Consider the following 19,820-nt stretch of genomic DNA (forward strand, 5'->3'; position numbering starts at 1 on the left):
TAGTAAGTGGGCACTGTGCTAATTAGCATTCTCTGTCCCCCTGGTAGAGGAAGGGGTTTAAGGGATAGGAAAATTGGGATCTGTGTATAACAATACTGCTACTGTTGGACTGATCTGGATTGAAGTAAGTAATAAAATTTTGAAAAAAACCAGTGTTCACTGGTTGTGTCACCCAGTGACAAAATGTCAGTATAAAGGTACCAAGTGTGCACCAAACGTCCTCCAGAGAGCTTCCCTGACTCTCCCACTGTGAGTGTGGACATTATCAGCATATTCTCTGGTTGCTTTTTCCAGTATTTGAATAGGTTTCCATTCAGGATCTGAATCCACACGAGCATTTCAGAAAGGTCAGCTGTTCTGTCTATACTGTGTTTTCTCCCCCCCTGCTCCCTGGTTTGGTTCGGCTCGGCTCTGACAGTACCGTAGCAAGTTAGATGTTGCAACAAGGACTCCAAACCAGCACTGCATGGTGCAAGGTTTTGTTGCTGTAGTAAACATGATGCCAAGTTGCCAGCTCTGGTGGTGTACTGGATTTCTGTACCAGGACAATATGTGATGGGTGAATGTCCTGAGTTCATATTAGTATGTGTATCTCACAAGCTGCTGGGTGCTACGTATGAAAATCCCTCTTGTGTTGACCTGAGAAGAAGGTTTCCTCTTCACCGGGCAATGGTGTACAAGGCAGGTACTTTTTTTTTTTAAAGTAAGAGGGAGCAGGTGCAGACATGCCGCTGTTTGCTGAAATGTCAATGAGGGGCCTTCCCATTCAGCCAGTACCAACCCTTGGGGTCATTACAGCAGAATCCAAAAGTAAAAGCACAGACTTTACCTTTGACAGGACCCCTTGTCCAACGAGACGAAAGATTATTCCTCACAATCGAGGCAGTCAGCAGCAACCACCTTGTCTAACTCACGTGGGTAATGGAAGTACCTAGCAAACAAATTCAGAAATTGACCGTACCAAACTTCAGCTTCATCAAACCAGCAGCAGAAAGAATGGCAATTCTTCGCTTCAAAAGTGCTCGATTTCTCATCAAATTGCTTCAAACTATGGGGACTGTTTGAGCCTGTCGCTCCGAGCACTGTGCCATGACCACAGCCTGCTGGAGTACTGTCTCCGGCACAGGTAGTGGTGTTGCCATGTGAAGGAAGCTTTGGACCTCCAACCATTAACATTTAATTGCAGCATTTCCAAAACTACTAGCACAAGTTAGATACGCGAGCTGAAATATCTGATCTACTGAAAAATAAAATGCTTGCAAGTTCTTAACCTAGCAGCACCTCTTGGTCTCCACTTCCTAGCAGTTCATTGTTTTAGTGAAGCAGGCCATTGCGTTGTCATATTATAATATGTTTGCCTAGGCTTTCTAAACATAAGCAGGCTCCAGTTGAGGTAGCTGTCTGGATGCCTAAGCTTCTGTACAAGAATGTCTGTCATTGGTTATTGCAGAAAACACAGACTTTGTTGTTGTGTTTCACTTACATTGAGAGATTGAAATGGCATTTGTTCTGCTATCTGATGCAACACAGTCTGACCTTTTATCTTGTTACTTTCCCAGAAAATCTGAGGTCAAGCCCACAGCTTCAGCACCAGTCGACCTTCCCCCTGAATATCTGACTAGCCCTCTATCCCAGCAGTCACAGGTAAGCAGCAACCCAGTTGGGTTCAACGTGATTTGCAGTCTCCTCTTGGATATTTCTGAGTTTCTGCGATAAAAATGGAATACAAAATTTCATCCCAAATTACAGTGCAGCTCACTCCTGCCACCAATTGTAAAAGCTGAAATATCAAATGTTCAAATAATGGTGACTTTTTAAAAAAACTCTCTTGTGACTCTGAATACCACACTGCTGTACGTACAGAGAGGGTGAGAGAGTTGCACTGTGCGTGTTGCAAACTGCTGCTGCTTTTTCCTGGCTCAGGATCAACTACCAAATCAGTTTGAAAACCCCATTCCTATTGAAATGAATGGAAGCACTCTTACTGGCTCCTCTTCCCCCATCAGTCAGTGATAACACTGAACTGACTCTGGAGGAAATGAGATCTGAAGTGATGGCTCTTTGGGACAAGAAATTCAAAGGTTTACAACAGCGGTTGATTTTTTTTTAAAATGCACGCACTGGGAAACAAAAGACTTTCCTTCCCCTTCCAGATTTGGAGGCGATAGAAACCTGTATGGAGGTGTGATTTATTTTCTTTGTCTTAAAGTAGCCCATAACATATTGGACTTGTGTGTTTGGGCGATGGTTTCAAAACTGTAGAACCAAGACATTGCTTTTAACATTTGTTGGAATTCTGAAAATACAAGAAATAGGAGGAGGAGTAGACCATAAGGCCCGTCGAGCCTGCTCTGCCATTCAGTACAATCATGGCTGATCTTGGGATTCAACTCCACTTTCTCACCCCCTCGTCATACTGCTTGATTCCCTGAGCAACCAAAAACCTGTCTGTCCCAGCTTTAAATATATTTAACAATGGAGCATCCACAACCCCCTGTGGTAGAGAATTCCAAAGATTCACAACCCTTAAAGTAAAGTAGTTTCTCCTCACCTCAGTCCTAAATGATTGACCCCTTATTCTGAGACTGTGCCCCCACGTTTTAGATTCCTTGACCAGCGGAAACAATTTCTCAGCGTCTGCCCTATCCAGGTCCTTCAGAATCTTTGTATGTTTCAATGAGATCATCTCTCCTTCTTCTAAACTCTAGAGAGTATAGGCCCAATTTACACAGCCTCTCATCATAGGACAACCCCCTCATCCCAGGGACCAATTTAGTGAATCGTCGCTGTACCTCTTCCAATGCAAGTATATCCTTTCTTAAATGTGGAGACCAAAACTGCACACAATATTGCAGATGAGGTCTCACCAAAGCCCTGCACAATTGTAGGAAGACTTCTTTATTCCTGTACTCCAATCCCCTTGCAATAAAGGCCAACATGCCATTTGCCTTCCTAATTTCTTGCTGTACCTGTATGCTAACTTTCTGCGTTCCTTGTACAAGCACACCCAAGTTTCACACCTTTTAAACCTGTCTTGGCTGACCCTCATGTCTCCTGCTTTCTGATTGTGACAGTTGCCTCCCAAACGTGATGAAGCTGCCTTGCAGGAAGAAGAGGAGCTTCAGCTGGCTATAGCCTTATCACAGTCTGAGGCAGAGGAGAAGGAGAGAATGGTGAGTAACATCACTGGACAGCATTAACCACACACGCAACAAAGCTAGCACTATGCCTGTGTTGTGTTAGCTATCCAGCCACTTTGAAATCTGTATAGAGGAAGGGTGCCCAATTCTAAGCTCATAGCTTAGTTTATGACTTCTTTTGCAAAGAATCTTAAGTTCCTAGGCCTGTAATGATTGTAACAGTTTTGGAGAAGATCTGTTGTTTCTTTACAGTCTTTAGCAAAGGTTCACTAAATTGGTCCCTGGGATGAGGGGGTAGTCCTATGATGGGAGGCTGAGTAAATTGGGCCTATACTCTGTGGAGTTTAGAAGAATGAGAGGCAATCTCATTAAAACATACAAGATTCTGAAGGAGCTGGATAGGGCAGATGCTGAGAAATTGTTTCCGCTGGTCAAGGAATCTAAAACAGGAGGGCACAGTCTCTGACCTTTCAATAAAGCTCAACATTTTTAAAACAAATGCATACTTCAATGTGTAGACAACAAGAATCTTAAGTTTAGTAAAATACTGCAGATGCTAGAAATCTGAACTAAAGGCAGAAAATGTTAGCAAATATTCAGGTCACGCAGCATCTGTGGAGAGAAGCAGTGTTAACATGTCCGGAAGTTGATGGTTGATAACAGACTACACACTGAGCTAGTGAGTTGATGGACAATTAATGTATGCGCACTTCTTTTAATGGGAACTTACCTGAGACTTCTCCTTGTGCAGAGGCAGAAGAACACATACTCCTTGTACCCAAAGACTGACCCAACACCAGTCACCTCATCAGCCCCACCAGTCAGCAGCCTGTATTCATCTCCTGTGGTAAGAGTTCAGTGCCAGTTTTGAATGTTACTAACTGATTTGAGGCAGAGTTTTGACCCAGCATGTATATGATGCCTCCTTTCTTAATTGTTCAATCAAAATGAGCCTCATCCTATCCTCGTTTAACAAAGGAAAGGAGTTGCATTTATAAAGCACCCTCCACGACCTCGGGAATGGCTCAGTGTGCTTTACAGCCACTGACTTACTTTTGAAGTATAGTCACTTGTAATAAATGGCAATTTGTGCACTGCAAGATCCCATAAACAGCAATGAAATACATGACCAATCTATTTTGGTGATGTTTGTATTCTTGCTTGATGCCCATGAATGTCTGCTTCCAGTTAGAGTTACAGGTCGCTTTTAAGAGCAAACACCACCCTGGCCCTGAAACACAAAGTACAGGGTAGCTTCAGCACACAGACCTGGAAACCCCCCCCCCCACCCCTCACCGGTCAAGAAATGTCGAATTCACATTTAAAAATGTAAACTGCCCCAGTTATTTATACCTGATTGGGCTATGAGAGTAAGTGCCTTCACTATATCTGAGAGAAACATTGTGTAGGATTGATGATGTTGAATGTACGATGCTAATAACTGGAATGTGATCCTGTGTTTTTCCCCTTACAGAATTCTTCTGCCCCAACAGCTGAGGAGATTGATCCCGAGGTAAAGAGTGATGTGTATTAATGTCTTGTAAAAATGAATTTACAGCAGTTTTCAAATGTAAAGGAATTATGAGACAAAATGCTTTGTACCTCTGACTTTTTTTTAAAAAGCTGGCTCGATACCTGAATCGCAACTACTGGGAGAAGAAGCAGGAGGAGGTGAGAAAGAGTCCCACCCCCTCTGCACCAGTCTCTGTGGTGGAGTCTGTCACACAGCCCATTGAAACTCACACAGCTCCTGTTGCAGTAGTGGAGGTAAATGTTGATTTCCTTTGAATGCATATCCCAGTGAAATTTTGTTGTTTGGCAAAAAAAAAAGCATAAAAATAACTCTGCCTGAGACTACATTTTTTGCTTTCCTTTGCGGTTCAGCAGCAGTATCAGAATGGAGAGTCCGAGGAGAACCATGACCAGTTTCTGAAGGCACTGCAGAACTCAGTGGTGACCTTTGTGAACAGGATGAAGAGCAATCACATGCGTGGCCGCAGCATCACCAATGACACTGCCGTGCTGTCCTTATTCCAGTCCATCAACAACATGCACCCTCAGCTCCTGGAGCTCCTGAATCAGTTGGATGAGAAGCGCTGTGAGTACAAGAGGCCATGGGAAAGGGGAGAAGGCCCTCTGTTTCAAAATGATATTCGATTCATCCTGAAGTAAAATACAACTCTTCTAATGGCCTCTGTTAGCAAATGCACTGCCCACTGCAGAGCTGAGGGATATAAACCATGAAGACCTCAGGTTTGATCCCTGGTTTGTGGTGAGTTAGCTGACCTCCACTGAGGTGATGGTAAGGGGCTTCAGGTTGACGCCAGCGTCATGTGTACATTTTGGCCTATGTATTTCAGAAGGGATCTAGAAGCACTAGAGAAAGTGCAAGAACGATTTACAAGGATGATACCAGAATGGAGAGGGTACAAGTAATCAGGAAAGACTGAACCAGCTGGGGCTGTAATCTCCAGAAAAGTGAAGACTGAGAGATGACCTGATAGAAGTCTTTAGAATTATGGTGGAGTTCAATAGGATAGACTTAGAGATCATTTTTCCATCTGTGGGGAATCCAAAACCAGAGGCCTTAAATATAAGATAGTCACCAATAAATCCGAAAAGGAATTCAAGAAAAACTTCTTTACCCAGAGAGTGGTTAGACTGTGAAACTCACTACCACTGGGAGTAATTGTGGTGAATAGCACAATTGCATTTTAAAGGGAAGCTAGATAGTACTTGTGGGAGAAAGGAGTAAAAGGGTATGTAGTCTGAGATAAGGTAGATGGGAGGAGGCGCGTGTAAAGCATAAACCTGTTGGGCCAAATGGCCTGTCTGCTGTAAGAATCAGCTGGGGTTCCTGCCCACCCATTATCCAGTAGTCTGTCAGAGTGCTGTTGGCACAGCCTATTTGGTCCTGTATCCTGGGTATGGCATCACGCAATGGCAGGAAAGAGGCAAATGGGATTTGCCCTCTATCAAATAGCTAAAAGCAGGCGACCAAGGGGATCTAGAATTCTCAGTGGTTATTCCCTGCCTTGAGTTCTAATGTTCACAATAGCTTCCTCAGTCCAGTTCTCCACTTATAAAACATTTCAAAACACCCTCAATTAAAACGCATGTGCTAGTCCTCTACCAGCTCCTATAGTAATCAGCTTTGCTCATCAACTGGGCTTACAGTTGGCATGCAGTCTTGCACTCTTTTACAATCTAAACTGAAGCGTAGATGTCATGTGGAAGCCCAGTTGGATACTGCACCAGTAAGTAACTAGAGTGGGCAGAGAAAGGCATTTTAACATACACTCTTGATTAACATTACTAAGTGTTGAAACAGAATGGCAAGTTTTTGGTGAGAAGACCTTTGTACTGTTGATACTGAATAGGGGAGGAAGATTGGTGCCTGAAATAGGCCATGATTTTAAAAGTTCCAATTTTATGCTCCGAAACTCTGTGTTTCATTAAGTAATGCTGCAGTTTAAGTAATAACTAAACGATTTAAAATAATTGGCAGAAGAACCAGGGGGAAATGAGATTTGGCTTTTTTTATACAGCACGTTGTTAGGATCTGGAATGCAATGTCTGAAAGGGTGGTCGAAACTGATATAGTAACTTTCAAAAGGGAATTAGATATAGACTTGAAAAGGAAAAATTTACAGGGCTATGGGGGGGAAAAAGTGGTGGAGTATGACAGATTGGATAGGTCTTTCAAAGAGCTGGCACAGTGGGTCGAGTGGCCTCCTTCTGTGTTCTATCGACGCCAAAGACGATGCTTTTTAGGATTAAAAACTAAATGAATTCACCTGTCCCACTATGCAGGGAGTTATAAAATCCTTTGCTTGATGCTTTGTTTTTATCAAGAGAATCTATGTTGGATGGTTAGAGAACCAAATAAACCAAGTGGATCATTTTATTTAAAAATAGTATTTTTGTTGTATTTCAGTGTATTATGAAGGTCTGCAAGACAAGCTGGCCCAGATCCGAGATGCACGTGGGGCGCTGAATGCTCTGCGCGAGGAACATTGCGAGAAGCTGCGGCGAGCAGCCGAGGAAGCTGAGCGCCAGCGGCAGATCCAGTTAGCACAGAAGCTAGAGATCATGAGGCAAAAGAAGCAGGTATGTCTGGAGAGGGTGAAATGTCCTAATTCACAGTGGGGTTTTGTTTAATATCCAGTGAACATCTGTTCTGTTCCCCCCTCCTCCCACCCCCACTTCCCACACCCATACGGATTTATAAATTTCAAGACCTCAAAAGGTAAAATATTAGAAAAAAAGAAATGCATTTATATAGTGCCCTTTACAACCCTAGAGCACAACCAGTGCTTCTGAAGTGTAATCGCTGTTGTAACATAGGAAACCCAGCAGCCAATTTTGGACAGCAAAGTCCCATAAACATGCATGACACAGTAATTTATTTTTTGTGATGTTAGTTGAGGGCTAAATATTGGCCAGGACACCAGGGAGAACTCCCCTGCTCCTCTTCTAATTGTGGCATGGTACCTATCATTCCTGAGAGGGCAAACGGGGCATCGGTTTAGACAGCTCATCTGAAAGAGCCTGTTGGGGTAGGAGTTGCCCTTTTTATTTGCCCAGTGCATTGCCTATTTAAATTCCATTAAATTCTCAATGGTGAGATAAATGATATTGTGATCCATGAGCTAGTATCAGGGAGGGTCACCTTCTGTTGAGTATCTATTTTCTCACCTTCCTCGGTTTCCTCCCCTCAGCCTCTGCATGATTGATGTGCTGACTGAATGATATCCCATTTGACCCATTGTGTGGTATTCATCACATTGTATGAAGTACAGCCTAAGCAATGCATCAGATTTCAATTAATCTGACATCACTGTTCAATCTAAATTCTTCCTTTTACTCCTCTCCAGACTATGTCCCCTGCTGTTGGTATGCATTTCTCAGTAATTCCAGACATTGCTCTAATGTTCTGTCAGTCTTGAAGTTATGAATTTTGAACGGTTTGCTTTATGGTGTCACAGGAGTACCTGGAGATGCAGCGACAGCTGGCCATTCAGAGGCTGCAGGAGCAGGAGAAGGAGCGGCAAATGCGCCTGGAGCAGCAGAAGCAAACCATTCAGATGCGAGCACAGATGCCCACCTTCCCACTGCCGTACGCACAGGTTAGAGTTAAATGTAGAAGAGTGGGTGCGCGGGAGAGGAGAGGGAGGCTGTAACCCCAATGGGAGGCAGAGTGTCCTGAACGTGAGAGCAGAGTTCAAGCAGGTTAATCACTTTGACAGAATGCTGTGATTGTGTTGCAGCTTTGCCGTGTATGAAGCAGTGGATTAATGTGGTGCAGTTTTCCTTTCTTGACACTTTTTATAGTTCCTAGGTATATTTACTGTAACACTTACAAGGTTTTTTTTGTGTTTTGAGGGGTATATTGGAGATAGAGTATAGGAAAGGGGCATAAATAACTCTGTGCCCTGCTGTTTGCATTTTGTTCTCACCAGGCCTTGCCTTGCCTTTCCCTCCATCTTATCATATGATTGTTCCTCTGCATAATGATTGGCAAACCAGTTCCAAAGTTCAAAGAAATTGCTGTTTGATAGGGAGTGATATATACAATAATAAGTGTGAGGAGAATTGGATTTTAATTTGATCTTTGGGTTCAGGTGCCATTTTGAAACTCTTCCAAATTCACTGTTATGATTCAACACCTGACTTTGTAACTCCCTCATGTCTCTCTCTCTTGGTGTTAATGTTGATCTCAGTTGTGTGGGTTTTTCATTGCTGCTTAATTCATTTTCAGAAGGAAAAAATTTGTGTTTTTTTGTCTTTTTGTCTTCAATTGTGTGCTGCTTTTGTCATACTGAGTGGGATATTAGGATTTTCCATAGCGCTGGTACTCCATGTAGAGCTATGCAGCGAAAATGAGCAATAGTTTAATACGTGCTGTCAAAGGGCATGTCTGAAACCTCCGCATGATTGTTATGCTGACTCATTTTGTGTCCCATTTGATTCATTGTGTGGTACTTACCACAGTGAATCACTGCATCTGCCGTTTAAGTAATTAATCTTGGCATTCCTGTTTAATCTGAATTCCTCCTTCTGTTTAGCTGCAGTCCATGCCCCCTGCTAGTGGTGTTATGTATCAGCCTGCAGGTCCAACCAGCTTCCCTGGCACTTTCAGCCCTGCAGGCTCAGTGGAAGGATCTCCTATGCACTCTGTGTACATGAACCAGACGGGACAACCAGGCACTGGACCATATTCCTCCATGTCGGTCTCTGGAGCAGGTGAGGTGCAGCTGGGTAGCCAAAGCACTCGTTACACTCCTGGCTCGCATCAAACGCTGCTTAAATGCTGGATGTTTGTTTATGTGCAACATTTCTGCTGCATGTAGCTCTCTTCACTCTTGAACTAACTGATCAGCAATTCTTTGGGTCAGGAGAGATCAGATCACAGATAAACATGGTTTGGTACCAGAGATGCTGCGATCTCTCTCAATCTGATGGTGGTGCTGCCACTGTGAAATATTTGTCACTGTTGGTGCTCCAGAATATGGCATCAACAAACCGACATTGGGAAACAAAATCTGTGATCTCTGCCCAGACAGTGGCTGCTATTGTCTCTGATCTTGAACACTTGTGTATTAATTTAAAAAGAGGTGTATTCTGCAAAAGAGATGATCACTTTATTTTCATTTGTGCTTGGCCATTTGCGTGCTTGGCAAGCCCACAGTTATTGCCCATCCTTAGTTGCCCTGAGAAGGGCCTTAAAGTACAGCAGCATTTGTTTGTACAACTGAATGATTTGTTAGGCTACTTCAGAGTGATGGAAGGAACTGGAGTCTGGCTACAGACTGGGTCAGATAGCTGTTTTTCTGTCCTGGTGCCATCTCTCAAATCACCACATTTATTAAATTGAATTTCACAATTTGCCATGGTGGGATTTGAATGCAATCACTGGATTACTAACCTAGTACCTTAACCACTGAACTATTGTACAACAACAACTTGCATTTATATACCACCTTTAACATGGTGAAACGTCCCAAGGCACTTCACAGGAGTGTTATGAAACTAAATTTGACGCTGTGTCGCATAAGGAGATATTGGGGCAGGTGGCCAAAAGCTGAGTTAAAGATGTAGGTTTTATGGAGCATCTTGAAGGAGAAGAAAGTGGTGGTAAGGTGGGTAGGTTTACTGAGGAATTGCAGAGCTTAGGGCTGAGGCAGCTGAAGGAAGTTGGGGTTGCACCGGAGGCCAGGTTTGGAGGAGTACAGAGATCTCGGAGGGTTGTGGGGTTTTAGAAGATTGCAGAGATAGGGAGGGGCGAGGCCATGGTGGGATTTGAAAACAACGGTGTGAATTTTAAAATGGAGGATTTGCCAGATTGGGAGCCAGTGTAGGTTGTATGCTGTGGTTAAATAACTGTAACACCCAGAATCAGTGTATTGAGAACAGGTCAGTCAATCCGGTTACTCCACATTCAGTGTCTCCACATTCCAACATGTTCGTTATTCTGTGGGATAGCATGCATGGATGCTGATTCTGTTACTGTGATGCTATATCTTGTGTGTGTTCATACAATCCTTGTGTACCTTAGATCCCAACATGGTGAATCCTTACATCTACCAGCCTGCAGCTCCGACCAGTCAGACTGCCCAGCAAGGCCAGGGAGTGCCCACAACAAACACCGGATACTCAAACTACCAACCAACCCCTACACAGAACTACCAGGCAAGGCACACGCCAGGTTTCTCTCATGTGGATCCCACTTTCTCTTAATTAACTCTTTTTGGTGTTACAAAATGTTGAGTGCTTTTTGTGTTGGATTGAAGTAGCAATTTTTGACTCCATTTCATTCAGCAGCTTTCATCCCAGTGTTCTGGGCTAAATACCTAGTTTTCCCTCACCCCACCCAAAGATCTGCCCCTTCCTCATATACTTAACAAGCTGTCTCTCATTTTCACCCTCTCTGTGTCACTCACTTTTTTTTTCTCTGTCTCTTTCATATGGGTGTGTATGAGCTCTTGCTCTCTGTATTTTTCTCTTGTTTTCTCTCACTATACTCCTTGTTCTTGCATGCTTTCTCTCACTCGGGTATTTATTCCTGGAGCTTCCTTATACTGCCTTTCAGTGAAATTCCCTGGTAACACTTCCTGCACTCCTCTATAAAATATTTAAACTACACCCAGTGTTTCAAGGCATTTGGAAGGGTTAAGGGTGTTTAGATAATTTGTAATATGATTCATTGAAAGTTTGGACTAGTTTGGTGGTGTTGTTAACTCCCCATGGAAGGATGATTCGATCTGGGCCTTCCTGATCTATATGGCTCAGCAATCTGGATTAGGGAGGGCAAATCATTCTCCTGAGCTTTATCCAGTGACCCCTGCAGGAAACCAGGTAAAGGAGGATAGGATTCAACTTTCTTGGTTGCCCCTCCCACTAGCAGTCAAATAACCAAATATTCACTCAGGCTCCCATGTGAATTGTGGTCACTTGGATGAGATACTGTGTGCTACCAGCACTAGTGACTGTACCTTAACAAAGGCTCAGTGCCTTTTGTCTGGAGAGCAGGGGAGTAGAAAGCACATTATTTGTGTTTTATTGATTTTGTTATTCTGGTTGTGTGTCTGTCTCTGGTGCCCGCTCTGGCTCTTTGTGTGTGTGTGTCAGATGCCCTCTGTGTGTCTGGTGTCTGCTCTGGCTCTGTCTGTGTCAGGTGCCCTGTCAGTGTATCAGGTGCCTGCTCTGGCTGTCTGTCCATGTGTGTTTGTGTGTGTCAGGTGCCTGCTCTGGCTCTCTGTCCGTGTGTGTTTGTGTGTGTCAGGTGCCTGCTCTGGCTCTCTGTCCGTGTGTGTTTGTGTGTGTCAGGTGCCTGCTCTGGCTCTCTGTCCGTGTGTGTTTGTGTGTGTCAGGTGCCTGCTCTGGCTCTCTGTCCGTGTGTGTTTGTGTGTGTCAGGTGCCTGCTCTGGCTCTCTGTCCGTGTGTGTTTGTGTGTGTCAGGTGCCTGCTCTGGCTCTCTGTCCGTGTGTGTTTGTGTGTGTCAGGTGCCTGCTCTGGCTCTCTGTCCGTGTGTGTTTGTGTGTGTCAGGTGCCTGCTCTGGCTCTCTGTCCGTGTGTGTTTGTGTGTGTCAGGTGCCTGCTCTGGCTCTCTGTCCGTGTGTGTTTGTGTGTGTCAGGTGCCTGCTCTGGCTCTCTGTCCGTGTGTGTTTGTGTGTGTCAGGTGCCTGCTCTGGCTCTCTGTCCGTGTATGTTTGTGTGTCAGGTGCCTGCTCTGGCTCTCTGTCCGTGTATGTTTGTGTGTCAGGTGCCTGCTCTGGCTCTCTGTCCGTGTATGTTTGTGTGTCAGGTGCCTGCTCTGGCTCTCTGTCCGTGTGTGTATCAGGTGCCTGCTCTGGCTCTCTGTCCGTGTATGTTTGTGTGTCAGGTGCCTGCTCTGGCTCTCTGTCGGTGTGTGTTTGTATATGTCAGGTGCCTGCTCTAGCTCTCTGTCGGTGTGTGTTTGTGTGTGTCAGGTGCCTGCTCTGGCTCTCTGTCTGTGTGTCAGGTGCCTGCTCTGGCTCTCTGTCCGTGTATGTTTGTGTGTCAGGTGCCTGCTCTGGCTCTCTGTCCGTGTATGTTTGTGTGTCAGGTGCCTGCTCTGGCTCTCTGTCCGTGTGTGTTTGTGTATGTCAGGTGCCTGCTCTGGCTCTCTGTCGGTGTGTGTTTGTGTGTGTCAGGTGCCTGCTCTGGCTCTCTGTCCGTGTATGTTTGTGTGTCAGGTGCCTGCTCTGGCTCTCTGTCCGTGTATGTTTGTGTGTCAGGTGCCTGCTCTGGCTCTCTGTCGGTGTGTGTTTGTGTGTGTCAGGTGCCTGCTCTGGCTCTCTGTCTGTGTGTCAGGTGCCTGCTCTGGCTCTCTGTCCGTGTATGTTTGTGTGTCAGGTGCCTGCTCTGGCTCTCTGTCCGTGTATGTTTGTGTGTCAGGTGCCTGCTCTGGCTCTCTGTCCGTGTATGTTTGTGTGTGTCAGGTGCCTTCTCTGGCTCTCTGTCGGTGTGTGTTTGTATATGTCAGGTGCCTGCTCTGGCTCTCTGTCGGTGTGTGTTTGTGTGTGTCAGGTGCCTGCTCTGGCTCTCTGTCTGTGTGTCAGGTGCCTGCTCTGGCTCTCTGTCCGTGTATGTTTGTGTGTCAGGTGCCTGCTCTGGCTCTCTGTCCGTGTATGTTTGTGTGTCAGGTGCCTGCTCTGGCTCTCTGTCCGTGTGTGTTTGTGTATGTCAGGTGCCTGCTCTGGCTCTCTGTCGGTGTGTGTTTGTGTGTGTCAGGTGCCTGCTCTGGCTCTCTGTCGGTGTGTGTTTGTGTGTGTCAGGTGCCTGCTCTGGCTCTCTGTCCGTGTGTGTTTGTGTGTGTCAGGTGCCTGCTCTGGCTCTCTGTCGGTGTGTGTTTGTGTGTGTCAGGTGCCTGCTCTGGCTCTCTGTCCGTGTGTGTTTGTGTGTGTCAGGTGCCTGCTCTGGCTCTCTGTCAGCTGATTGAAGTCTGAATCTTCTGTTGCAGAATGTGGTTTCTCAGGCACAAAGTGGAGCACTTCCCCAGCCTCCTCAATCAGGTGGATTGGGATACATGGGATCCCAGTCTGTCCCAATGGGTTACCAGCCATATAACATGCAGGTAGGCACTGCTGCAGGTGTTCTTGTTCATCATATTGTTAAGTTAATACTGAAAAGCTTGTGATTACCAAATGACTGAGACCCAGAGATATCCCCAGTAAATCTGGTCATAATCCTTCAGAAATTCAACACCTCCCCATCTGTAAACACATAAAAATGAGTTCCCTGAAATCTGAGTATTAGAAAATATCTGTCAACTTTTTATTTGAAAGAAGTATTCACTTCTGTTGTGTAGATTTTAATTTTTCTTTATAACTCTGACATTGCATTTGCACATTCTGAAACTGAACCAGAAATGTGGCTGTTTGGGAAGCCCTGTCTTCCACCCCGTAATACACAGTGCCCTGTATTTACAGCGAATGTGTAGCTGGATGTTGTACTCAAGTCTGTTCTCTTGTGCTTTGGTTTCCAAACTTTGTTCTGTACAGAAAACAACTCGTTCTGTTGCTTTCCCACAGAATATGATGTCTGCCCTCCCAGCCCAGGATCCCGCCATGAGCAACTTACCTCCACAGCAGTCTTACCTTCCAGCACAGCAGCCTATGTATCAGCAGGTAGGAGGAGAACCTGTATTTGTGTAGAGATACAGGCTTGAACAGTGCCAGCTTGAGAACCACGGTTTTTAAAAAGGTACATTTGTACCTGGGAGGGGAGATGGGAGTGGGGATTGGAATCCAGTGTTTTGTAAATATGCTGCAATCTGAACTCACATTCTCTGGATTGCCAGACTACGAACATAACCGCCACACTAAGGAACCCAATTAACCTGGTCAACTCTCTAATGTTGACAAAAACAAGAAATGCTGGATTCACTCAGCAGGTCTGGCAGCATCTGTGGCACCTGCTGAGTGCCAGACCTGCTGAGTGAATCCAGCATTTCTTGTTTTTGTTTCAGATTTCCAGCATCCGCAGTATTTTGCTTTTATTCTCTAATGTTGACGTTGTATTGTACACTAATTGGCAGTCTTTCTCAGACACCATAGAATGCGCCATGTGTGGAAATAGAGACTGTCTCGCTCATACAGTAAGAGGTTCTTTCCTGTAATTGGGGAAAACTGATCGAATTTTAATCTGAGCCTGTGTTATGCATGCCCTGGGTGTCCTTGATGCTGACAATTATGGTTGAATGATGAGAGTTCCATTCCCTAACGAGATCAGCCCTTTCCTTGAGCACAAAGTTTCAAAAACTGGGGTAAAAGAGTGTGGGTTGCATTGTTAGTTGTTAGCTGTGTAACTGTCTCTCCTCCCATTGCTGGGACTTCAGGTTTATAAATCTTGGGGCTACAGCTTTAAACTGGAATACTGGCTGCACATGCCTGGCAGAGGAGGGGGGTGTCCTATCTCAGGAAAAAGACGATTTATATTTGAATAGTGCCTTTCATGCCCTCTGGGCCTCTCAAAGCGCTTTACAGTGAATTAAGTACTTTTGAAGTGTAGTCAGTATTGCAATGTAGGCAAAGAGGCAGCCAGTTTGTGCACAGCAAGCTCCCACACACAATAATGTGATAATGATTCAGTAATCTGTTTTAGTAATGCTGGTTGAGGGATAAGTATTGGCCAGGTTGCCAGGGATAACTCCCCTGCTGGTCCTCGAATAGTGCCTTGAGATCTTCTATATCCACCTGAGAGAATAGACGGGGCCACGGTTTAACTTCTCATCTGAATGATGGCAGCTCTGGCAGTGCTCAGGAAGTGCTGCACTGGAGTGTCAGCCTTGATTATATTCTTAACTCTGGGGTGGACGTGAACCCGTAACCTTCTGACTTGGGCCAGAGTGCTCCCCACTGATGCATCACCTGGCAGCTTCATTAGAAACTGGTGTTGAGTCTTAAAGTCACATCTGCACTGAGAGAATTCGGAAAAAGGACATGAAAGAACCATTCAGCTCATAGAAACTGTTTCTCTGTGGTATCCCAAATCTCCTGTTGTGATAGCCATGGCGCACGGTGTCTTAGCTTGATAAAAGAAACACAAAATGAGGAGTGGGTGGCAAGCAGCATGGCTGCATCTTAACTCTTTCCTTTCCTTCATTTTGCAGATGGCGCCCCCTGGAGCACCACCCCAGCAGCAGCAGCCACAACAGCAGATCCAGCAGCAGCAGCCAGGCTCCGAGGCACAGCTCATCTCGTTTGACTAACCTCTCTTAGGGGGGAGGGGGTGGGGGTCACCCTCACGCTGGGGAGTCACGTTGACAGTAAATTATTGGAGGGGACCGAGGAAAGAAATTGGGTCTGTATGGTACCACTTGTTGGATTAACATTTCAGATACATACCAGCTTTCATAAACTTCCTGATCCTTTTGAAAGGCTCATGTGGGTTTGACTGCCGACTGATGATCTCCAATTGCACTGTGCATCATCTTGGTGTGAACTGTCGTGTTTGAGAGAGTGAAGAAACGGCCCATTCTGATAATCATTCAAGACACTAAATTTCAGCTGGCGCGCAGTTGATGCAATGTAACTACTGGGGACAGTTTTGAACTGCAGGGAGTTTTGTGAGAGTACAGACGGGTACTTAGTTGGGATTTCCTTTTTAGAGTATTTTCACTTTTCTCCCTCCCCGCCTCCACACTCATTTTGCAAACAGAAGTGGCTGCCACACTCACATTGTTTTAATCCATACCATTGGACCACATGTGCTGTTAGATGCCTTTTCACTGAGTCATGTAATGTGGTCATTGGAGGTAGGTTGTGCTCTTAATCCCCATTTACTTAAGCTGCTTTTTGTAACCGTTTGTTAATTACTTATATGGTAGGCATTTTTGTTGTGACTGGCAATTCCACCCCAGCCCACAGTATTTTCTTCCCTTCTCTCCTTCAGGCACTGAGGTATATTTCTGCGGTCCCAGCACCCTCTGGTACCTTGTGTAGGTGGCCTCTCAGCATGTAAACCCAGGGATGGTCTTTCAGAGGAAATGTTAAACCAAGGCCCTGTCTGCCTTCTCAGCTGGATGTAAAAGATCCCCTGGCAGTATTTTGAAGAACAGTAGGGGAGTTATCTCCGAAGCCCTGGCCAATAATATCCCTCAATCAATATAATTAAAAAATTATCTGATCATTTATCTCACTGCTCTTTGTGGGGAGCTTGCTGTGTGCAAATTGGCTGCCATGTTTCTTACAATACAGCTGTGACTATACTTCAAAGGTAATTAATTGGTTTTAAAGTGCTTCGAGATGTCCTGAGGCCACGAAAGGCGCCATATAATTGGGAGTCTTTTTTTCCCTCCCCATTGTTTGCTTCAGTGGAGAGTAAAATTGGACGGGGTGTAACCAGCTTTGCACCCAATCTTGTCAGTTTCCACGACAGTTGGGTGAGGTTAAAATTCTCGCCCCAGAGTTTCAGCAGCTGGCTTACCTGCAACACAGTGGGGGGGGGGGAATCGCAGCTGTCGTCAAGTGGCGTCTATGTGATAACCTAATTGCCGGATAGAAAAACATATCTTATACTTCTTTCCTCTTCCCTCTCCCACCCCACCCCCACTCCCCTATTTGCAGGGGTGCTGCACCATGCACACAGTCAACTTTCCTAGCTTCCTCTATCTGGGTTGTACTGCAATGGTGTGTATGAGTCTGGTGCCAAACTAAGCATAGAGGAAAGTGCCAGATAACTGAAGAATTATCTGCTTGATCGGCAAGCCTGTAACAGTGCCTGGGCAGAGCAAGATACTTGCATTTTACAGAACTAAGGAACATAAGCCTCACTAGCTGGGTAGGTGCCACCTCTGATCAATTCAAGGATACAGATTCATTTCATGCGTGTCCAAATATACAGACTGGCGGACACAGCAGCTATTCACCAGTCTTGCTCCGTAAATCAGCTGGGAAAACCACCGGTGGCCATATCGGGACTAGTCCCAGTGTCAGCCCCCGTTATTTTTTAACCCCGTATTTGGAGTGCTCCCATCTGTAAGCTGTTAGCTGTTGTCCTGGTGAAACAAGTCAAACTTTTGTCTAAATTAGTGAGGTTTATATGTCTCAAACATTTTGCTACTGGGCTGCTTGCTAAAATTCATTCGAGTCAGCCAGTAAAACCACAAGAGGTAGCACTGCCTGTGTCCAAACGCTTGATTTTTTTTTGAAAGGCAGGACGTTGGAGACAATACAAGAGTCCAAAAATGGACCACCTAGAGGCTCTGCTCATTAAACTGCCTGCTTCTCGATTGTCGGTTCCCCTTTTTCCTTTGCTTCTTAAAACAAAGAGCTGAATGCAACAACAGAGAAATGTTTTTAAAACCTCAGGAGGGTTGATGAAGACGGAGCGACCATGACAATTGGTACAAGTTCATTCAAAAATTGTTTGTGACTGTTCGTCCGTTAAGCTGCAGTGTGTGTGTGTGTGTGTGTGTGTGTGTCTGTCTGAGAGGCTACAGATTCAGGCTGAACTATACAGAGTTGCCAACTTTAATTAGAAACCCATTTCTCTGAGCTAAGTAACAGGCGGACATTGTATTTGGCTGTGTAGATTAACTGCTTGCCGACCTCTGCCATATACTACTCTCACCATTGGAGTTGCAGTGGAAGTTATTGACCTCCATGAACTGTTGCTGCCTCATAACCAGGCCTGATAGAATGAAACTTAATTGGTAACTGTCCTCCATATAACAGATTGTATATTGTGTAGTCATTCTCTGGTGTATATTCATGTTCTTTGGAACATAAACAAATGTTTAATTTAAAAGAACTCACATCTTCATAAGTAGGGTGTGCGTGTTTAAAATGAAAATTGTCTATTCATTTGCAGTATAATACTCTACAGGATAACTTGCATTGCTGTGGTTTGGGTAAATGGGGTACAGGTTTATCCTATCTTTATCCTGGTGTCAGTAAGACACTGGACGTGCATGTTCTGTTATACTCTAAATGAATGTGTCTCTATCTTGTGTTTTTCCTCGATACATCATTGTTCAGCTTTCCTCACCTTTTCAGCTAATTTTAAAACCATATATTTAATAAACTTTTTTTCCCTTCATATTGTTTTACTCCCATGGAATCAGTGTGTGTTTTAATTGAGGAATTTTTTTTTAACACTAGTTATGATCTGGAATGTACTGCCTGAAAGGGAAGCTGATTCAGTAATAACTTTCAAAAGGGAATTGGATAAATACGTGAAGGGGAAAATTTTGCATGGCTGTGGGGAAAGAGCAGGGGAGTGAGACTAACTGGATAATTCTTTCAAAGAGCTGGCACAGGCATGGTGGGTCGAATGGCCGCCTCTTGTGCTGTGATGTTCTATGATTTTGTCTGATCATCTTCCAATTCCAAGAGCCTTATGCAGGTGTATAAGGCAGCTAACAAGAATACCAGGTGCAGTGGGTTGCTGGGATGGGTCAAGGCGCTGGACTCCAAACAGATGGATGCTGGGGAGATGATAGTGTTGACATTTGAAGGATAAGATGACATGGACTGAAAAGCTCTCTTTGTCTGAATATTTTAAAATGAGGCTGCATTAATATGAGGAAAGTTTTTTTTTTTAATAACTTGATGATTAAAGCAAAGTTTACAGAAAAATAACTAGCTTTTCTAATATATCCCTGATGTAAAACTTTGAGATCCAGCCCAAGCTAAACAAACTGCAGAGCAGCTGTCGCAAGGCTGTAGGGCGTGATGAAATAGACCAGTTGGGCCAAATAGTGTGATTCTACACTGACATCAGGAAGCCTTGAGAGTCATCGCGAGAGCCAACTCGCTTTGAACAATACAGCAAACCACAAGAATTAAGATCAATATCCCTGAAGCTTATCTGACTACCTTCCTACCTGCTTTGAAACCCCAATTTATGTGTGTGTCTCTTCTCCTTCCTCCACAAATTTTCACTTTATTAACCATTCTGATTACACTGAGTAGGGCAGGATACAAATGCAGGGTTAAGTATGTGCGCCTTGGATTACAAATGGTTCTTGGTCATTCTGCACATCAAACTTGAGTTTAAAACAAAAGATACTTCCAGTGAAAACTTGTAAGCTTCTCTCTCTCTCATAGAAACATAGAAAATAGGAGCAGGAGTAGGCCATTCGGCCCTTCGAGCCTGCTCTGCCATTCATTATGATCATGGCTGATCATCCAACTCAGTAGCCTGTTCCTG

The 19,820-nt window shown here is 44.7% G+C and overlaps 1 protein-coding gene across 3 annotated transcripts in view; it reads left to right on the top strand.

The window, feature by feature from the left end:
* hgs (hepatocyte growth factor-regulated tyrosine kinase substrate) overlaps positions 1-18,707 on the top strand; it is a 43,082-nt gene extending 24,375 nt beyond the window's left edge. The window contains exons 10-22 of one of the 3 annotated variants that reach the window (XM_068058435.1): positions 1,560-1,644; positions 3,075-3,173; positions 3,892-3,987; positions 4,615-4,653; positions 4,764-4,907; positions 5,025-5,238; positions 7,078-7,250; positions 8,129-8,269; positions 9,209-9,386; positions 10,699-10,832; positions 13,627-13,740; positions 14,198-14,293; positions 15,778-18,707. In XM_068058435.1, the coding sequence (XP_067914536.1) occupies positions 1,560-1,644; positions 3,075-3,173; positions 3,892-3,987; positions 4,615-4,653; positions 4,764-4,907; positions 5,025-5,238; positions 7,078-7,250; positions 8,129-8,269; positions 9,209-9,386; positions 10,699-10,832; positions 13,627-13,740; positions 14,198-14,293; positions 15,778-15,876 (1,612 nt within the window). In that variant the 3' untranslated portion in view covers positions 15,877-18,707. The remainder of the gene's footprint in view (positions 1-1,559; positions 1,645-3,074; positions 3,174-3,891; positions 3,988-4,614; positions 4,654-4,763; positions 4,908-5,024; positions 5,239-7,077; positions 7,251-8,128; positions 8,270-9,208; positions 9,387-10,698; positions 10,833-13,626; positions 13,741-14,197; positions 14,294-15,777) is intronic. The other 2 variants (XM_068058436.1, XM_068058437.1) reach the window with 2 other exon arrangements.
* The last annotated feature ends 1,113 nt before the right edge of the window (positions 18,708-19,820 follow it).

This window comes from Heterodontus francisci, chromosome 26 (genome assembly GCF_036365525.1).
Source record: "Heterodontus francisci isolate sHetFra1 chromosome 26, sHetFra1.hap1, whole genome shotgun sequence".
NCBI classification, from domain to species: Eukaryota; Metazoa; Chordata; class Chondrichthyes; order Heterodontiformes; family Heterodontidae; genus Heterodontus; species Heterodontus francisci.